Below are 17,867 nucleotides of genomic sequence, written 5' to 3'. Positions count from 1 at the left end.
TTCCATTTACAGCAAGCCCTAACATCCCAAAGCGGGTTATCACATGATCGTCCCGGTGACCTCTAGGCTCTCACTCGCTGTCCAATCAGCATGTGTTCCCCGCCCCGGGATTCGTTGGGGGACGCGGATTGTTGCGTTGACGGTTGAGCGGTCACTGGTCAGCCACGTTGATCATCAGACTGTTAATTAGTTAATAGGTAGTTACCCCTCCCTCCTCCCTCTCTTTCCCTCGATCACTTCTACAACTCCCATCCTCTTTACTCTGATAGACACTGGAGTAATCAACTGCCTATATACTGGTTATAATGCCAACCTCTGAGATGGATCGTGTGGTGTACATACCTCTCTGTTTCTGCCTTATCTCCTTCGCCGTCATGGTCTATGTCTACTGAGCGCCCCCCTCTCTGACGAGTAACATTGATAACAACAACAACAACAACAACAACAACAAAACTCTCGACGATAGAGAGTCTAGTCCGTCCCAGAGCCCGATCGCAACGATGCCTCTCTATTTCAAGAACAATCAGCTCGTTGAACTCGGCCTCTCGCTTCGAGACATCCCATCAACCATGCCGCTCCGAGATAGAATACCGCCCAGGCACTGCTCTCCTCTCGCGTCTTACCAGACACCACCTCCGTCCACCTCACAACTCACTTCTGGACCAGCGCTTTTTCCTCGCTCTCCATTCTCTCCTCTGATGGACGAATAAATTAATACCGCTATATATCCTTATCTACTTGCTGTAGAGCAGGGCGAGATGGAACCATTCAACAATAGCCGAGTCCACGATCGGACATGGTTATACGCATACTAGTAGTATATACAGACTACTTTCAACAGTAGATCTTTGGAAGAACCCTCGGCGTTTATCTACGGAGTAAATGCTGGATTTATAAGTTATACCCCAACATTGTTTTGATAACAATGTCACCACATTTGACTCGATCATTTATTTCCTTTTTTTTTTATCTATCATTCCATGGATCAGGTATCTGTGTACAGCATAATCAATTTATTTATACCACGATAGTAGTAAATATACTGTAGAACTTCAGTAAAAAATACTTAAGTCTATATTCAGCTAGGTCTACTACTAGTCTATGCAAAAATCTACCGCATGGTAACCAACTCCTCGGCGCTGGTCGGGTGGATGGCCACACAGCTATCGAAATCCTGCTTGGTGGCGCCCATCTTGACCGCGACGCCGAAGCCCTGCAGCATCTCGCCAACCCCGAGACCAAGGATATGCAGGCCGACGACCTTCTCCTCGGGCCCGACGCAGACCAGCTTCATCTCCGTCGGGTTCTTGGCCTTCTCCTCCGCCGGCATCACGTCGTAGTACATGGCCGTGAAGCGCGTGTGGTAGATCTTGACCTTGTCGTCGCCGAAGCGCTCGCGCGCCTCCGGTTCCGTCAGCCCCACGGTGCCAACCTCTGGGTGCGAGAAGACCACCGTCGGGATGTTCTCGTAGTTGAGCTTGGCAGATTTGAGTTCTGGCGGGCCAAACAGGCGGCTGCCCAGTTGACGGCCGGCGGCAATGGCAACTTGAAAATTAGCCATCATTCAATAAGTCGTTTTTGAAACTGAAAAGGAAAAGAGAGAGAGAGAGAGAGAGAGAGAGAGAGAGAAAATACCTGGCGTCAATTCGGCATGACCAGTCACGTCACCAAGAGCGTATACGCCCGGAACGGAGGTGTTCTGGTATTCATCGACGACGATATGGCCCGAGGGCTTGCGGTCAATGCCCGGGATGTCGAGGTTGAGATCCTCGATCTCTGGCTGGCGACCGACGGCCCAGAGCAGCTCGTTGACCTCGATCTCGGAGCCGTCATGGGCGATCAGCTTGAGGAGCTTGTCCTTGCCCTTGCCATCGCGCAGGAGCTGAATCTCCTTGAAGCCAGCGTGGCTCTTGTGGATATGCACGCCAGACGCCTCGTAGCGGTCCGTCATGGTCTTCTGGATCATAGGGTCGAACTTGCGGAGGAAGGTCTCGCCGCGGATGAACATGTGCGTCTCCACGCCGATGGCGGCCATCACGCCCGCCAGTTCGACGGCAATGTAGCCCGCCCCCACGACAGCCAGCTTGGGCGGCAGGTCCTCGATCTCGAAGAAGCCGTCGCTGGTGATCCCGTGCTCGGCGCCAGGCACGCCGGGAACAGTCGGCCGCCCGCCCGTGGCAATCAGGATATGCGGCGCCGTGTACCGCGCCTTGGTCCCGTCCTCCAAGCTCACCTCGATCGTCTTAGGCTCGACAAACCGCGCCCGCCCGTGCACCAGGTCGATCCCCTCACGGCCCCAGTTGCGCTCGTACGCCCCGTTCAGCCGCTTGATCACCGCGTCGCGCTTGTGCTTGAACTCCGCATAGTCGAACTTGATGTCCTCGGGGATCGCGTACCCGTACGACTTGCCCACGTGCAGCGTCTCGTTGATCGTTGCAAAGTTCCACGTCATCTTCTTCGGGACGCACCTATTCATTTAGTTAAAAAAAATAAAATAAAATAAAATAAATAATAAAACCAAACCTCCGCAATCAGAAGGGGAGAAAAAACCTACCCAACATTGACACAGGTGCCTCCAGACCGGCCACTCTCAACAATCAAGGTCTTTGCACCGTACCATCCGGCCGCACGACGGCCACTGCCGCTCCCTCCACTCCCTCCTCCCAGCACGATGTAGTCGTACTGCTTGGTTTCGATGGGCGCCATATTGCTCGATGCAGTGAGTCGGGTTGTTGAAGAAGAGAAATGCCGCGAGACAGATCCAAGACGAGTGATCGCACCGGCAGTGGTGGGGGGTTCCAGGGCGCTGGTGGTGGTGGTCGTGACGAGGGTACGAGGGGTGTGAATGGAGGAACGGACAGAGCTAACGCACGGCAGGCAGCGGGTCTTCCGGAGCAGTCGTTGCAGAGGGAGAGAAGCGGGAGAGCGCGAGAGCATGGGAGGCAGGGGGAAGAGGAGAGGCGAGTAACAGGCCCTTCTTTTTCCTTCTGATAATGGGCGCGGGGGTCGCAACGGAGCGGGGGAGGAAGATGGGAAAAGCCAGTTTAGTCCGATTTTCTTACTTGGTCAGTGAATTACGAGCTGGAGATGACAAATCCAGTCCTGTTGATTTAGTATTTGGTCTATCGCGTCAGGTCTAGATTTAATGATGCCTGATGGTATTATTAATTCTCTTTTCAGGCTGCTCAGCTTCTGTCATCAACGCTGTCCTTCTGCTTTCTGCAGCTTCTCGGCCGTTCGCAAATGACGACTTTGAAAGTTGCCAATGCATTTTCCAGTAGTCACATGATGTCTGTCACATGATTACTGAGGCCTTAGGCATAAATATTCCATACCATTGAATTAAACCGAGTTCGTTTTAATAGAGTAAATAATTCATGGAAAGATGATATATACAATCGGCGCAATTCTTCTATGTAAGCCGTCTATTATATTTTCTCTAAGACCCTACGGCCCTGTTATCTTCGTCCTTCCATCCACTGATTTTCAAACCATGGCCTCAGATTGCCAGACTTCCGACTCAAGGCATGGCTTGCTTTGTAGATTTTTATCACTTGGCCAAGGTAGATTGATAAGCAACAGAGCAGTCTTGGGGGTAATTCCAATGCTCTGGGACTCGATAGAGATCCAATAGCTGATACGGATCGTCAATTGACATCAACCCATTATGGAGCGAATGCCATTTGCCTGGGACCGGTAGTGTATTGGAGATAGGACTCCCAGTCGAGCCATCAAGGTAACACAGCCTGGTAAAGCCCAGTAACAGGTCAAGTGTGGCGAGATATGTGAAAGTTGTTCGCTACCTGTCTGGTTGCCTAATGATCATCGATCATCTTTCTTGCCCAGGCGGCGATGTCGGCGAGCTCCGGATACTCATCATCACTGTTGAACATGGGGCAGAGGCCTAAAATTAGGCGACTGCCGGTGCCCTGCGCGAACCACCGGTTGGAAAATAGATGCATTGACAGGCCATAGAAGAGCAAGACCATGCGTGCTAAACTATCCCCATTTTTGGCTAACGACACAAACTCCTCGGTCAGTTGCGCAGGCCATGATATGACACCGCCGTGGGTGTCTTGCATCGGCCAGGGCTCGATGCCTCGTCGCAGGTTTTGAAAAGCATCCCGGCAGACCTCTTGGTGCGGGCGAAGCCTCTTATCAAGTATGGTCTGGAAAAGGGCAATTTTCGGCTTCATCCCACTAAAAAAATCAACGGCACATTAATCTTAGAAGGGGGTTTTTTTTTTTTCTTCGGCAGCGCTCAAGGGGAACAATCTGTCACCTACCGATGCAGCTTGTTGAGCTCCGGGGTATCGTCCAAGCTTGCCGTAGACCTGATAGAAATTAGACTGGGTTTCCATTTCGGTCAAGGGATACAGACAACCCTACATTAGAACGCGAGACGGCTCGGATAGGGTGACAATGACGTTGTCCCGGCTCAGACATATATTCAACCAGCGTTTCAATTCCGCCGCCTCCGTGGTCCCGTTCATTTGAATAAAAAAGAAGGCACAGCCGGTCATGAGCCTGCGGGTCTCGAGGACCTCGGCCAACGGATCAACGGGGTAATCCCTATCCAGCGAGACCTCGGGGTATGCGGTGGCGAAGACCAGGATAAGAAGAGAGCAAACAAAAGCCGCATCGGGCTCCTCGAGGTCCATCGTCTGCGACAGCGCCGCACTGAGCCCCGACACAGCGCGGGCCTGGTACTGTAGAGCGGCGTGTATATACTCTTGGCGGTTTGGGGCATCCGTCAACGCCATGTGGAGAGCGGCAAATGCCAACAGGCCATCCATCACGTACTCATGGGACGTGGCGATGCGGGGGATGACATTCTGCCAGTGTTCCAGACTAATAGCGCCACTGACCATTGTCGGACACGTTTTGACAATGAAATGATGCAGTAGTTTCATCTCCAACATCCTGGAAGCGATGGCCGCAGGCTCCTTCTTGCCAGTCAGTGAGCTTGGCGAACCCGGAGACGCCGAGTCCCGTTGACTCGCGGCCCTCCGTGGATAGACACATGAAATCTCCTGTCTCTGGCAGAGCGAACAGACAGGCTGCTGTTCGTCGCACTGTCCATAGGATGCATGTTATCACTGGCTCATGGTATAGTAACTAACTAGTAGTACTAACTACTGCCTAGTCTTTCACTCAAGTTGGAACTACGTACCTTGACATGTCTCTTTTTGCAGGAAATGCACCCATTCCGGGACTTCCTGTGGCTGCGACGCGTCAGCATCAGGCAAGGAAGTCGGCCAGCCCTGGAGGCCCTCGATCAACAGGACATGAGCAATTTCCAACGAGGAGGAAAACAACAGGACGTCATTTGAAGCCGCGGAGAGAGAAGGCGCGATCGAGACAAACAATACAAACTGATGTCGATAACATCACGTGATACGATAGACATATTTTGGGTATGGTTTAGGGTTTAGGGTTTTGGGGTTAAATACACCCCCTTTCCTCTACTATGTATAAGTTTAAATATTTAGATAAATACTAATAGGTTTATGTATCTAACGCTATACACAGCATGCCATCAACAATTGCCATACATAGGCATGATAGATGTACAAACATGAGATGCCTACCCAAGTAGAAAGATCGGAGGGTAGATGACAACTGAAACCAAGAGAGGTGGAGTACAGATACAGGCTGCGGAAACAACAGGGAGAGGGCGACGGGTCGATAAGGTCTCTGCTGTGTTCATCAGATCGGCGCCGGCGCCGTGTCCGTGGCTGTCATGATTCATCTGAAAGGGAAGAGAAATGTTGGGGGAGTGGAAATGTGTGAGTCTCGTCGTGTGCGGTAGGAAAGAAAAGAGATAGGTTTTGTGTATCCCGGTTTGTGTCAGGGTGGGGGGTTTTCGACTTGTATATTGCGAGGATTCAGGTTGGGTGTTCATGATGCCGAAGTAGACGGATCATCAAGCAATGGACTTTTCGGGACGGCATCTAGTGCTACTTTATGCAGAGCCGGTTTCTCGACATCGGGCTGGAGACCGCCCTGGCGCTTGGCCAGCCTGTCCTTCACCCAGGTCGCCACCTCTTTGTCCTCCGTCTCCGTAGAGGAGGGTGCGTCGTCGGGGGTGGGCGCCTGGGGAGGCTGCAGCAGCGGAGACAGCCAGGGGTGGCGCAGGAGCATCGCGTACGAGGGGCGATTCTTGGGGTTCTTGTCTAAACACGCGCGGACGAAGGCATGGGCATCCTCAGAATACCCGGTCTCGGGGAGTGTGGGGGGGTCGCCGTGCACAATTTCCTGGAAATCAACATTAGTTGAACCAAAAAAAGAACAAACAAATTTGAGGACGATTAAACCTACATGTAGCTGGCTGAAGATGTTGTTGTATGTCTCCGGAGGGTAGGGGTACCGCCCCATGGCACATTCGATGATGGTTAAGCCCAAACTCCAGACGTCGCTCTGGACGCTATACGTGCCGCCGCCACCACCCGCACCGGCTGCCTGGACGCCGCCGGCGGAGATGCGCTCGGGGGCCATGTAGCTCTGGCAGCCGATATTTGTCTTGGCGATGCTAGCGACGAGGTTGCCACTGACACCAAAGTCACAGATCTTGATCTGACCACGGGTATTGGCGAGGATGTTGGTCGGTTTCACATCGCGGTGGATGATGTTGTGATCGTCCTTGAGGGTCTTGAGGCCCATCACCGTTGATAGGGCGATCTTGCGCAGGATGGGCTCGGGGATACCGTCTTCATAGAGCTTGTCAATGGAGCCACCGTCCATGTACTCGACGCACATGTATACCGCACCCTCCTGGAAGAAGGCGCCGTAGAAGTCGATGATAAATGGCGACAGGCACCGGTGCAGGACCTCGAGCTCCATGATGATTTGTGCGAACTTGTTCTCGTCGAGCTCCAGACGGATCTCCTTCATGGCCATGATCACCCCGGACAGGTTGCCGTTGTCCTGCGGTCGTAGCCTAGGCGATGACTGGGTTCCATTTAGATCATCTGCTGGGCGGCTGACTATTCCACTCAGGCCAAGACCAGGCTTGCGCAGATGTGGACGGCTATGTCGGACCTTGTAGACCGTGCCGTAGTTGCCCTTGCCTAGCTCATCCAACCGGTCAACCTCGTCCAGGGAGATCTTGAAGCTATGGCCGGAGGAAAACTCAACGCCAGTCGAGTGCAGGATTGCCTTGTTCTTGAAGTTCAGCGTGCCGGTCTGGGTGTCGATGAACTCGGCGTACTTGGTGAACGCCGTCTCCTTGGGGGCTGCCGACCCATCCGTCGACCCTGAGCCCCCCGGCGAGGCAGCCGAGGGCCCCGACACATCCGACAGCCGCAAGCCCAGTTTCCGTTTGGCGGCCAATCCGCCTCCCGGAGCAGGCGAGCCGCGGGCAGTGGCCGGACTGGACCCCGGTATGCTCGGCGCAGAGACCCAGTTCTTGTTGTTGGGGCGCGCGCCCGGAGGCAGGCGCCCGACCAAAGCTCCTCCCGCCAGGGCACCGCCGGCGGCGGCCGATATCGTGTTCGGATGGCTCGAGTTGGCCAGCGGACTCGCCGTGGCAGCCAACGGGCCCTTTGACGTAGTGGGAATGGTTCCCGTAGAGATGGAATGGCCTAAGTTCGGAGGCATGCCTTGTCGGGAGAGCGAAAAGGCCTTCATTTTGGCCATGATGTCCTGGTTCAACCCGCCACCTCCCTGGGCACTCATGGAGGCCACAGGCCGCGGCGAGATGACAGGACCATTCCGAGCGATATTGAGCTGTCCCAGAGGAGTCGATGAGGCGGTCATCCCCGCCATCATGTCGCGGCCAGGTCGTAGCGACGGGACTGGGGCATGCTGAGGACCCGCGGTGAGCGAGGGGGACAGGTCATCGTCCGTAGCGTCGGAGATCTCATCAGGGCTCGGCGGAAAATTCGCCAAAGGCTCTCGTTGAGTCTCCATAGCTATTCACACCACCACAACGACGGTAAACGAGTCGGACAGGGGGGGAGAGGGGAGGGGGAGGGTCCAGTCCACAGGGCGTGGACGTACACGATCCCGGCGAACGCCGCAGCCACCAGGTTGCTCTTTCACAAGTTTATTTTCTCGCAGCAATCGAACTCATCAAATAACGAACGAAAGGGGGATTGGAGTTCAGTCGAAGCGACGGCGAGACACAGCGAATTCAGGCCGGCAAAAGGGCAGTTCGGGTTTCGGTGGGTGTTCGATCGGAAACCAGGCAGGGAGAGGGAGAAACGACGTCGGTGGGTGCGGGGCAGAATGCGGCCAAAGGGGGGTGGAAGGGAGAGACCGGTTCAATTCCTCCTCTATGATTTCCTTCCTGTCTTCGGAGAGGTTAGAGAAAGGATTTCTCGGACGATAGAGTCGGCAGATACTGTGGATGCTGTCGGTAGACAGTCGACAGGCAGACATACGGAGAGAGCAAAGGTGAATTCTGGTCCGAGGCGGCGGGAAAGGGAGCCAGCCAATTCCAGCGCCGCCTGGCCCGTGGTTGAGATATTTGGGGAACCCGAGAGAGAAGCCAGCGAGTATCGGTGAGCAGATAGAAGAATAGCAGCAGGAGAATCGAGAGAAACGGTCTGGAGAGGTTATCGTGAGTCAAAATATCCGTTTTCCCCTGTCGCCCCTGTCGTGGTGAGGTGGTAATTAATTGTAGGGAGGTTTCTCAGTATGCCGACAATGTCACCAGGTGCAAAAGGCTCTGGAGAGTATCCGCTAGGGAAATTCATCTGGAGAACAGAGAGGATCTATTGTATACTTTTGTACACGCGGTAGCGAGTCTCCCAGTCGATTGCGTCGCCCAGTGCCGATCGCAGGAAGTCAGTTGTCCTGTGGCAGCCGTTGACTACAGACTGTTGGGTCGATAACAGCCAAACCCCGAATATTTCCCTACAGACAATGCACGATGATGCCACAGATGATTGTAGACCTCTGTCGGAAGAGAGCCGTGTGGCCACAGCAAGAGGATGAAACATGGGCAACAGTCGATCTGCCTCTGCAGGCGAGCCTATCATACGCAGGTGGGCAGGATACAGGTACCCCGTACACGGATTACGAGTCTCTACAAGTAGTTACAGAGTAAAAGGCACTCCGCAACGGAGTATTCTCTACGTATGTAGGTAACCGCCTCTTACTTAGAGTACCAGATAGGTATTTATTTACCTGTGATGGTCTCTCCGTCTCGTCCCTCCCCAAGCTAGCAGGTGCCATCATGTGTGACGACGTGATTCAGCTAAGCTCGCACTGTCCCAAGCAGGATCCAAGATCAAATTGTGCTGCCTGCCGGACAGCCCTTCCCACGTATGAGAAGGAAGGAATGTTTGTGCATCCAGACGAGCCAAGATTTCGACCATGGTGTGGAGACCGATCGTTCATCGTGGAGTCAGGACGGAGTACCAGAGGGCGTTGATATGAAGTCGTAAACTCCCAACATCAGTATTGATTCATCTAGCTCAAGAATCTGTCAAAGGGATGCTATCCCTGGTGTAGGACTTATCTTGCATCGAGAACAAGTACTGAGTACCTGCGTCGAACCGGTGCTGATCATGACGTACCCTGGGAATTCAATAACTAGTAGTTGGGAACACTCCGTATGACAGCAGAAGTTCGTATGGCCCTTGTCTAGGGATATCACCTTCTTGTGAATGCTGAGAGTGCTGCTGTACAGTGTACAGAGTAGTAGTAGCAAAGATTCTAAATTCCTTGATATTCATAGGCAGGCAAATGCCATTTCTGCCTTACTGCCTTTCTGCCTCAGGCTACAACACGTGACTGCTCCTGTCGTCGTGATTGGCATCGCCAATAATCGTTATCTTCCAGGCTTCATCTTATCAAGAACGCCAGTTGAACTAGTGTCCAGTCCGTCAGAGTGCTACTCTCATTCTTATTCAATCATTGTTCAATAACTACGATATCCACCTCCCAGTGAGATCCTGCCATTCTCTTGAAACTCCACCTGTCGTACCATACGGAGTACACAGTGACACACCCGCGACTGTCCAACGGAACCAGCTTTTGTCACTTTGGCCTGTCCTTGGCATCCGCCTATCGTTGACCTCATTGACCCCCCCGAATTTGCCATCTCCAGGACAATCCCAACCCCTCCTCGTTCCCCCTCGCGGCCTGGAGATACTAGATACATCCGTCTGGATACCATCGCATGGCTGTGCCCTCGTTTGCTTGCGACTATACCCCCCTGTCTTGGCTAGCGCCTAGGCGTGCAGACCGATCCCGCCCTCAAACCAACCTGGACCAAACTTCGCCAGGCTCCATCCAATCTATCCCTATACTTCTGCCTCGCAATCAAAGCTGATCCAGCGGCCTCCTTCGATGTCCATATTTACCTCCCCGCGATCGTTGCAACATGGCCGCAGTGGCTTCGTCCCACGGCAGCTTATGACCCCCATGGCCGTCAACGCGACGATGACGGGCGTCTACCAGCTCGAGCCGGTCGCCCACGCCAACCACCCGTCCTTCCTCCATCTGGTGCTGCTCGTCTTCGAGGCCGTCCTAGAAGTCGTCTGTGTCAGTCTTCCGGGATATATCGCCGCCAGGCAGGGCATGTTCGATGCCGATGCCCAGAAACTCGTCGCCAACCTGAATGTGATGCTGTTCACTCCGTGTCTGAGTAAGTTTCGACACCCCGTTGGATTGTTTTCCTTTCCAAGCACCCAAGGATGTTCTGATCACCGATTGATCCCGTTGGCAATAAATAAACAGTCTTCACGAAACTCGGATCTCAGCTCACGGCTGAGAAGCTGACCGATCTCGCCATCATCCCGGTGATTTTTGTTATCCAGACCTGTGTCTCGTACGGCTGTGCCTTTGTTGTGGCTCGGATATGTCGCTTCAAGAAGCGCCAGTCCAACTTTGTGGCTGCCATGGCGGTATGCAATAGCCGATGTCTCTCTTGCTTGATACCCACCGCAGATATCTAATTAGCGTTAGGTATTCGGCAACTCCAACTCCCTCCCTATCTCCCTCGTCATGTCGCTCTCCCAGACCCTTAAAGGCTTGCACTGGAGTCGTGTTCCGAATGACAATGACGACGAAGTGGCCGCACGCGGTATTCTGTACCTGCTCATCTTCCAACAACTGGGTCAGCTTGTGCGCTGGAGCTGGGGCTACCATGTCCTGCTCGCCCCCAAGGAACGCTATCTCGAAGAACAGGAACAGGAAAGGGGCGTCCCCCGCATCCAACGTGGCCAGGCTCGCTACAGTGACAACCCAAACCAGACAGACCCCGACGAGCCCTTGATCCGCACCCGGAGCGAGGACGATTTCGACGACCTCGACGCCGATACCGTGCATGTGCCTAGCAAATTCGGTTCCGGGGACCAGACACCCGTCACTACTCGCACCTACTCACACGCCAAACTGTCTTCGCTTGACGCCTCGGCCGTGGAGCCTGGACACATTCATGGCGGCGGTGATGATAACAGCGACTCTAGCGAAGATGACTCGCACGATTCTGTCCTCGGTCCACCGCCAGAGGGTCCCTTCCTACCGCGCCAGGTGACCCATGGCGATATAATGACCTTTCCTAACGTCGAAGTCACTCGACGCCAGAGTTCCCGAGAGCCGACCGGGGCCAGTGGGTGGGGGAAACGATGCAAGAAAACCATCCGCCGGGTTCGCACCCGCATTGTTCGTTGCTGGCATGAGCGCTCATCGGCCCTTTTCCAACAACTGCCGCCGGGTGTGCAGAAGGCCCTGACTACAACTGGCCGCTGGCTGCGCCGGACGGCCAGGGGTGTCTGGGCATTTATGAACCCGCCGCTGTGGGCGATGCTGGTGGCGATCGTAGTCGCCTCGGTCCCCGCGCTGCAGCGACTTTTCTTCGACGACGGCACCTTTGTCCGCAACTCGGTGACCCGCGCCGTCCAACAGAACGGACAGGTCGCCGTGCCGCTGATTCTCGTCGTCCTGGGCGCCAACCTGGCGCGCAACACGATCCCCGAAGAGGCCCTCGCCGACCTGGAACACCCCAAGGAGGAACGCAAGCTGATCATCGCCTCTCTGGTCGCCCGCATGCTGCTGCCAACCCTCTTCATGGCTCCCATCCTCGCCCTCCTCGCCAAGTTCGTCCCCATCAGCATCCTCGGCGACCCCATCTTCATCGTCGTCTGCTTCCTCCTCACTGGCGCCCCGTCGGCCCTGCAACTCGCCCAGATCTGCCAGATCAATAACGTCTATGTAGGCGCCATGTCCTCGCTCCTCTTCCAAAGCTATGTCGTGTGGTATGTCTCTGTATTCTCTCTATCTTCTTCAAAATTCCAAGGCATCTTCTAACGCAATTCTAGGATCCTCCCTTCCACCCTCGTTCTCGTCATGTGCGCTCTGGAAGTAGTGGAATGGTCCGCGTAGTTTTCTTTTCGCCCTTTACCTATTTTCGTCACCCTCCCTATCCCTATTCCCATCCTACGTCCTTATTAGAGGTGTATCAAGGTGGCCCGGCGTCTCTTTATCTATATCTGCCTCTTGTATACGTTTACTTCTATCCTTATCGACTCTATTTTTTTTTTTTTTTGTTATGAGTACTGCTTGATGCAGGTCGGTATGTATGTATGCTGTTAGGATTAGAAAGACCATGATACATGATCGACATGGTCAATACGGATATTTTTCCTCTATTCATCATGTACCCAGTAATCAAATTAAAAATTTTATCTAGCTTGTATTTGGTTTGTATATACTCGCTAACCCACCTCTACGATCATTGCCATCCCACTAGCCAGATGCCACAGGATATGGCAGTGAAACAGCCAGACTCCCGGGTTGTCTGCCCTGAAGCGAAGCACGGCGTACCCGCGCCGGGGAATCTGCACTGTATCCCTCAAGATGGCGCGGCTGAGATCATAAGGAGATTGAGCATCTGACTCCTCTGGGAGTGACAGACCGGGTGGACGGGCGTCGCTGAAGGGGTTGTAAGATCCCCAGCCTGTCGAGGAGCGATAGATGGCCAAGACATAGAAGTGGTGGCCGTGCTGTTTATATCAGATATCCGAAGAAAGAAGCTATTTCGAGTCAGGTGGCTTACCAAATGAAACGGATGATCCCCCTCGTCCAGGTTGTTCACCACTAGATCAACCCAGACTGGCTCTGGACCTGTTGAGAGAGAAAACTGATTTTCATCCCATTGGCCCTTGGAAAGACTGTTTAGCGGCTGTGGGGGATTACTCTGTGGCTTCCAGGATGTACGGTTGAAGAATCCATATGGAATGTTGTGCCTAATCGAGAGCTTCTCGATCTTCGTGTACACGACATGCGTTTGTTGAGCGGTTGGTGGGAGATCGGCCAGAACAGACCGTGCGGATGGTACCTGTTCAATATCCAAATGATGTTTGGGACGAATGTTCTCTTTTTGAGATTGTATGCTATCCATGGTACTGATCTCAAATGTTTGCTCCGGCGTCAAGGCGGGATTGGGATATCTGAAGCATCTGTAGCAATTTTCAGCAGGCATGCATAAGACGTCCATAAACTAACTGCTTACCCTCTGTCTAGCTCCACAGTCATATACATCGGTCCTTGCCCATCATCTGCTTCCTCTAGTGTGCGGATAACGAAATCCATGCGCTGTCCTGGAAATAGGTTCCCCAATGAAGTCGCCGACTTCTGCTGTGGCTCAACGTCAACACTATCGAGCTGAATCAGCTCGAGATTTTGGTGAGAAAATGCTAGACTAAATCCTGCCAGGGACCTTCACGGCTGCAAGTCAGATATTTGCTCTCTCACTCTAGTCCAAATGTACTTAGACCTACCCGGTGTTGACCACGCGAATTCTGTACGCCAGATTTCTTTCCATATTGAAGAGAGGAGGGTCGATAGAAGATACCAGACAGTCCAAGGGCCGTGCTGGTACAGCCATTGAGCAGTCAAAGTGCCCAGCCCCATTGATAACAAGGGAATCAGGGACAGGCTGTGGAGGGTCAGCATATAACTGGGCTGTTGTGACACCTATACATACCTCATTGCCAAATGATCCTGCACGCATGTACCAGGACAGAACGTCTGGCGCAGAGCGGTGGTACCAATCTCCGATCAATAGCAACAACTCCTTGTTGTAATGAAATCTATCAGAATCGACGGATGTCTCCTGGCCTAGGAGTCCTCGTACTGTCGACTTGGGGCTAGGTCTGTGGATAACAAAGCCGCCGTACAAGCCGTCAGCTCTGGCTACCCCAGAGTGGGCGTGATACCAAAAGGTCCCACTTTGATCTGGTGGAATTGTCAGGTTGTAGACGAACGTGGTTCCGGGTTCAATAGGATTCTGCGTAACCCCAACCGCTCCATCCATTGATTCTATCCGTTGAGTTAAAACAAATTGACATCCAAGCTATCGGGTTGGCAATCTTACGGTGTACATGTAGCCCATGCCAATGAATAGAAAAGGACTCGTCTTTTATGGTGTTGTTAACGGCAATTATCAAAGTATCCCCTGCCCGGGCTTCAATAGTAGGACCCGGAAAAAGGTCTTTCTCCCAGTCAGTATAGAATGGACATCAGATATCTTAGAGGTTTACACACCATTGATCGTGAATACGCGTTTGAGCACTCCATCCGGGCGCCTGAAACTCGACGAGATGTTCCAGTTCAAATACTGCGTGATAGGCTCTCTGTAAATATGGTCTTCGGGATGCAGCTCTATCCTCGGCCGTGAGATGTCTGGCCCCCGAAACTCCATGACAGGTCGGTTTCCACCATGAATCCCCAATGACAGATTCCTAACCCCAGCATGCTGTCCCAAGTACAAAAGCACAACCAGGACACAAGTAGCAAGCGATAGGAATAAGATACGCCATGGACGGCTCTGTTCACGAGACGCCGGCTCGGGCATGGTCAAGACTGATGAGACTTGCTCTCGAGGTGGTCTTCTCTGGCGACTCGCCTGTCTCTCCATAACCGTTAGTTATTCCCGTTGCGCCGTCACCCAGCGTGCGCGTACGCGTCATTTCCCAAGGATCCAGCTTCTATTGGAGACCTTTCTATCGGACCCTGGAAGGTAACATGAGGTGCCGTGAGCCGTTGCTACCTAGCAGTAACTAAGCATCCCTAGATTAAACCATAAGTCAGCCAAACCCTGCAACCCACCAGTGAGCAAAAGGAGCGGAGCATGTGTAATCCCAAAAACTTGTCTCGTTATCGACGAAGGGGCGGTGAAGATCTTCAGTCTGGTTGCTGTTCTGGTGGTGGTGTTCGTCCAGCGAGCAGCACGCGTCCCTCCACGTGCCTCGACCTCTGCGATCCTTCTTCCTTCTGAATTCCTTTACTCCTTCCACGTCCCCCTCTCGGTACTAAAATACGACTACGACTACGAAGATAATATCCAAACAGACAGACAGAAGATAGGTAAAAATGTCTCTGTGGACGGAATTTGGTTCAGGTGGTCGCCTTCCGGCCGGAGTACCTGCCGTTTATGTTTATTCCTTGGAATGTGTCGAGTCTGATCTGCGAAGTGCAACACGTGGATTCTGAGAGGAAAGACGTGGTTGGGACGGACGGGTTTATAAATGGCACCTGCTGCAAGGGGGCTGATCTCTTTATTTGATTGACAAAAAACGGATTGCCTTTTGCTTGTCACCTCGTTCTCTCTAGTTTCTCGCCATGGCGGTGTTCTCTGGAATCGCCCTGGGGCTGCTCCTGGTCAGTAAGCCAGCTGCTGCAGGCTCGTTGAGGGATATCAAGCATGTGGTTCTTTTTATGCAGGAGAACCGGTCGTGGAATAGCGTATGTGCTTTTGTTAAGACGAAGTAGTTATACAACTTACTGAGTTATTAGTATTTTGGAACCATGGCTGGTGTTCGAGGCTTCAATGACCCGAATGTGCAGGTGAATGAAGACGGACAGGCGGTTTGGTATCAGTGAGTATTAGCCACTCTGATCAAACCGTCGTGGAGTCTAATCTGGATGTGTCATGAAGAGAGGTCGACTCGGCGCTGTCCAACAAGACCAACTCTCTGCTTCCGTGGTATCTGGGGTACAAGGGAGGGAACACCACCGACGCGATTCAATGTATGGTGGCAGGAGACAACGGCTATACCGACAACCAGGCTGCTCTCAATCATGGTCTGAACAACCACTGGGCCCGGAATAACACTCCCTGGAGTTGGGGGTACCTTAAACGTAACGACATTCCTGTCCAGTTTGCCATCGCAGAAGGCTGGACAAGTGGTGATATGTATCAGGTCTGTAAAATCCACTTGGGAAGTCCACTCGGTGTTTTAATACCTTTTAGGAAGGACAAATCACCTCGACAAACCCGAACCGCGTCACTTTGGTGAGCGGTTCAGTCAATGTTCCTGGTAGCCCCCAGTCCCCGGACCAAGGCGGCGTCTATATCGACAACAATGAGACCCCAGGTTAGCCTTCCTGAAAAAAAGAAACTTTGAAGAAATGAAGTTAACTATTTTGACAGGCTGCGAGATGCCTCACGTCAGCTGCTATCCCCTCAAGTGGAAGACAATCTTCGAGTTCTATGAAGAAGCCGGGGTCTCCTGGCAGGTGTATCAGGACACGGATAACTTTGATGACAATCCCCTTGCATGGTTTGAACAATACCAGAATGCCTCCTCGACGTCGCCTCTCCATCGCAAAGGCATGACCTACCCGGGACTCGAGGCCTTCTATGGGGCTGCCGCGAACGGTACCCTGCCTGAAATCAGCTTCATTGTCGGGCCTGCTGAGTTGTCGGAACACCCACCGTACATGCCCAAGGACGGGGCCTGGCTGCAAAAGAAGGTTGTCGATGCTGTTGTCAACAGCCCGGACTACTCTTCAACTCTATTGATGATTAGCTACGATGGTGCGTTTATGACTGACGATCAAGATGTGTGAAGATAACTGGTGTAAATACTAACCTAGCTTAAAGAGTCTGGCGGTTTTGGAGACCATGTCACTCCTTTCCACTCCCCCAGGAACACTCCAGGTGACTGGATGGAGGATCCATATGGCCTCTTTGGCGACATTTTTGTCGGCCCTGGCTTTCGATTGCCATTCTACATGATTTCGCCCTGGACTCGCGGGAACCGCGTCTTCACCGAGAGAGCGGACCACAACTCGCAGATTCTCTTCCTCGAAGAATGGCTGACTGCCAGAGGCTATCAGAATATCAAGACCGATCAGATGGTCGCTTGGCGCCGTGAACACATGTCTAACCTTGTCAATGCCCTTGATCTGGACCATGTACGTTGTGTGGCCTGATTATCCTCTTTGCTGGACTAAGTAATTGACCCAACCAAACAGCCTGACTACAGTATCCCCTACATCCCTGAAGCCGAGACGCCTGCCACCGATTCTTCTGGAGCCTGGGTGGGAACCGCGCGCTGCGAGGCCACATACGCCAACCCTCGCCCACCTGTACCCTATGGCGAGCAGAGCAATGTGTCGGAAGCACTTTGGTTTGAAGACGGTTTTAAGGAGTGTGTCGGCTACCTGACGGAAGGTCGCCACTTGGTCTTTGAGATGTCCGGCTACGCTCTCACCAACACCGGCAACGCATCGCGAGTGACGGCCAGCCCGGCAAGCTCAAACCATGGCGCCATTCAGCAGAGATGGGTGATTCACTATTCGAGTGGCGAGGAAAGCGGGCTATTCAAGGTCTCCAGCGCGATCGACGGGAAATGGCTGGGGCCCAATGGTGCCCTGCTGCCCGCCAGCGCTGCCATGCAGGCTGCTGAAGTGAAATTTACATTCCTGGGCAACGGTAAGGGATATTCGATGCAGTATGCCAATTCGACGCACGGGTGGCTTGAGATTGGGGCGTGGGGCGATCTGGCCCTGAATACCAATAATGGGCAACCACAGACTGGCTACAAAATCTGGAGTGTCACTTATCATGACTAACGGACTGGGTGGGGAGTGGGGAGTGGGGGGGGTTGGACTGTTGCGCTGGAAGC

At 53.2% G+C, this 17,867-nt stretch overlaps 7 protein-coding genes across 7 annotated transcripts; 3 read left to right on the top strand and 4 right to left on the bottom strand.

The window, feature by feature from the left end:
- Nucleotides 1-281: 281 nt before the first annotated feature.
- On the bottom strand, nucleotides 282-3,226 carry ASPZODRAFT_26348 (hypothetical protein). The gene is made up of 4 exons (XM_022728039.1): nucleotides 2,555-3,226; nucleotides 1,636-2,468; nucleotides 1,131-1,545; nucleotides 282-508 (listed from the first exon to the last, which is right to left on the bottom strand). The coding sequence occupies exons 1-4, from the start codon at nucleotides 2,935-2,937 to the stop codon at nucleotides 472-474; spliced, it is 1,668 nt and encodes a 555-aa protein (XP_022580233.1). The 5' UTR covers nucleotides 2,938-3,226; the 3' UTR covers nucleotides 282-471.
- A 589-nt stretch (nucleotides 3,227-3,815) lies between these two features.
- ASPZODRAFT_17167 (hypothetical protein) lies at nucleotides 3,816-7,911 on the bottom strand (the record flags this gene model as incomplete). The annotated part of the gene is made up of 7 exons (XM_022726976.1): nucleotides 3,816-4,200; nucleotides 4,287-4,334; nucleotides 4,390-4,835; nucleotides 4,921-5,075; nucleotides 5,174-5,225; nucleotides 5,965-6,258; nucleotides 6,322-7,911. The coding sequence occupies 7 exons, from the start codon at nucleotides 7,909-7,911 to the stop codon at nucleotides 3,816-3,818; spliced, it is 2,970 nt and encodes a 989-aa protein (XP_022580232.1).
- A 259-nt stretch (nucleotides 7,912-8,170) lies between these two features.
- ASPZODRAFT_133584 (hypothetical protein) lies at nucleotides 8,171-8,889 on the bottom strand. The gene is made up of 2 exons (XM_022723306.1): nucleotides 8,631-8,889; nucleotides 8,171-8,563 (listed from the first exon to the last, which is right to left on the bottom strand). The coding sequence occupies exons 1-2, from the start codon at nucleotides 8,697-8,699 to the stop codon at nucleotides 8,306-8,308; spliced, it is 327 nt and encodes a 108-aa protein (XP_022580231.1). The 5' UTR covers nucleotides 8,700-8,889; the 3' UTR covers nucleotides 8,171-8,305.
- A 1,485-nt stretch (nucleotides 8,890-10,374) lies between these two features.
- ASPZODRAFT_143607 (hypothetical protein) lies at nucleotides 10,375-12,552 on the top strand (the record flags this gene model as incomplete). Its single annotated transcript, XM_022724927.1, has 5 exons — nucleotides 10,375-10,597; nucleotides 10,690-10,856; nucleotides 10,918-12,209; nucleotides 12,523-12,526; nucleotides 12,547-12,552. The coding sequence occupies 5 exons, from the start codon at nucleotides 10,375-10,377 to the stop codon at nucleotides 12,550-12,552; spliced, it is 1,692 nt and encodes a 563-aa protein (XP_022580230.1).
- Nucleotides 12,553-12,668: 116 nt separating this feature from the next.
- ASPZODRAFT_68692 (hypothetical protein) lies at nucleotides 12,669-14,656 on the bottom strand (the record flags this gene model as incomplete). The annotated part of the gene is made up of 7 exons (XM_022729527.1): nucleotides 12,669-12,956; nucleotides 13,010-13,412; nucleotides 13,466-13,672; nucleotides 13,734-13,891; nucleotides 13,940-14,274; nucleotides 14,330-14,446; nucleotides 14,500-14,656. 7 exons carry the CDS (start codon nucleotides 14,654-14,656, stop codon nucleotides 12,669-12,671), a joined length of 1,665 nt encoding a protein of 554 aa, XP_022580229.1.
- A 64-nt stretch (nucleotides 14,657-14,720) lies between these two features.
- ASPZODRAFT_516546 (hypothetical protein) lies at nucleotides 14,721-15,484 on the top strand. Its single transcript, XM_022728433.1, has 2 exons — nucleotides 14,721-14,974; nucleotides 15,029-15,484. The coding sequence occupies exons 1-2, from the start codon at nucleotides 14,808-14,810 to the stop codon at nucleotides 15,417-15,419; spliced, it is 558 nt and encodes a 185-aa protein (XP_022580228.1). The 5' UTR covers nucleotides 14,721-14,807; the 3' UTR covers nucleotides 15,420-15,484.
- On the top strand, nucleotides 15,113-17,814 carry ASPZODRAFT_159969 (hypothetical protein; the record flags this gene model as incomplete). The annotated part of the gene is made up of 7 exons (XM_022726441.1): nucleotides 15,113-15,699; nucleotides 15,751-15,833; nucleotides 15,893-16,157; nucleotides 16,208-16,331; nucleotides 16,388-16,774; nucleotides 16,841-17,154; nucleotides 17,215-17,814. The coding sequence occupies exons 1-7, from the start codon at nucleotides 15,577-15,579 to the stop codon at nucleotides 17,812-17,814; spliced, it is 1,896 nt and encodes a 631-aa protein (XP_022580227.1). The 5' UTR covers nucleotides 15,113-15,576.
- Nucleotides 17,815-17,867: the final 53 nt, after the last annotated feature.

This window comes from Penicilliopsis zonata (assembly GCF_001890105.1).
Source record: "Penicilliopsis zonata CBS 506.65 unplaced genomic scaffold ASPZOscaffold_10, whole genome shotgun sequence".
Taxonomy (NCBI): domain Eukaryota; kingdom Fungi; phylum Ascomycota; class Eurotiomycetes; order Eurotiales; family Aspergillaceae; genus Penicilliopsis; species Penicilliopsis zonata.
The sequence above is the reverse complement of the archived record's forward strand: the minus strand, read 5'-3'. Positions and strand labels throughout refer to the sequence as shown.

Coding starts and splice junctions, on each gene's coding strand:
- ASPZODRAFT_26348 (XM_022728039.1), bottom strand. CDS start 2,937: ATGCTCTCGCGCTCTCCCGCTTCTCTCCCTCTGCAACGACTGCTCCGG. Junction 1,546..1,635: donor TCATGCCGAATTGACGCCAG/GTATTTTCTCTC, acceptor CTAATTTTCAAG/TTGCCATTGCCGCCGGCCGT. Junction 509..1,130: donor CACCCGACCAGCGCCGAGGA/GTTGGTTACCAT, acceptor TTCTTGAAATAG/AGAGGCATCGTTGCGATCGG.
- ASPZODRAFT_133584 (XM_022723306.1), bottom strand. CDS start 8,699: ATGAATTTCCCTAGCGGATACTCTCCAGAGCCTTTTGCACCTGGTGAC. Junction 8,564..8,630: donor TTGTCGGCATACTGAGAAAC/CTCCCTACAATT, acceptor ATTTTGACTCAC/GATAACCTCTCCAGACCGTT.
- ASPZODRAFT_516546 (XM_022728433.1), top strand. CDS start 14,808: ATGGTCAAGACTGATGAGACTTGCTCTCGAGGTGGTCTTCTCTGGCGA. Junction 14,975..15,028: donor TTTCTATCGGACCCTGGAAG/GTAACATGAGGT, acceptor AAGCATCCCTAG/ATTAAACCATAAGTCAGCCA.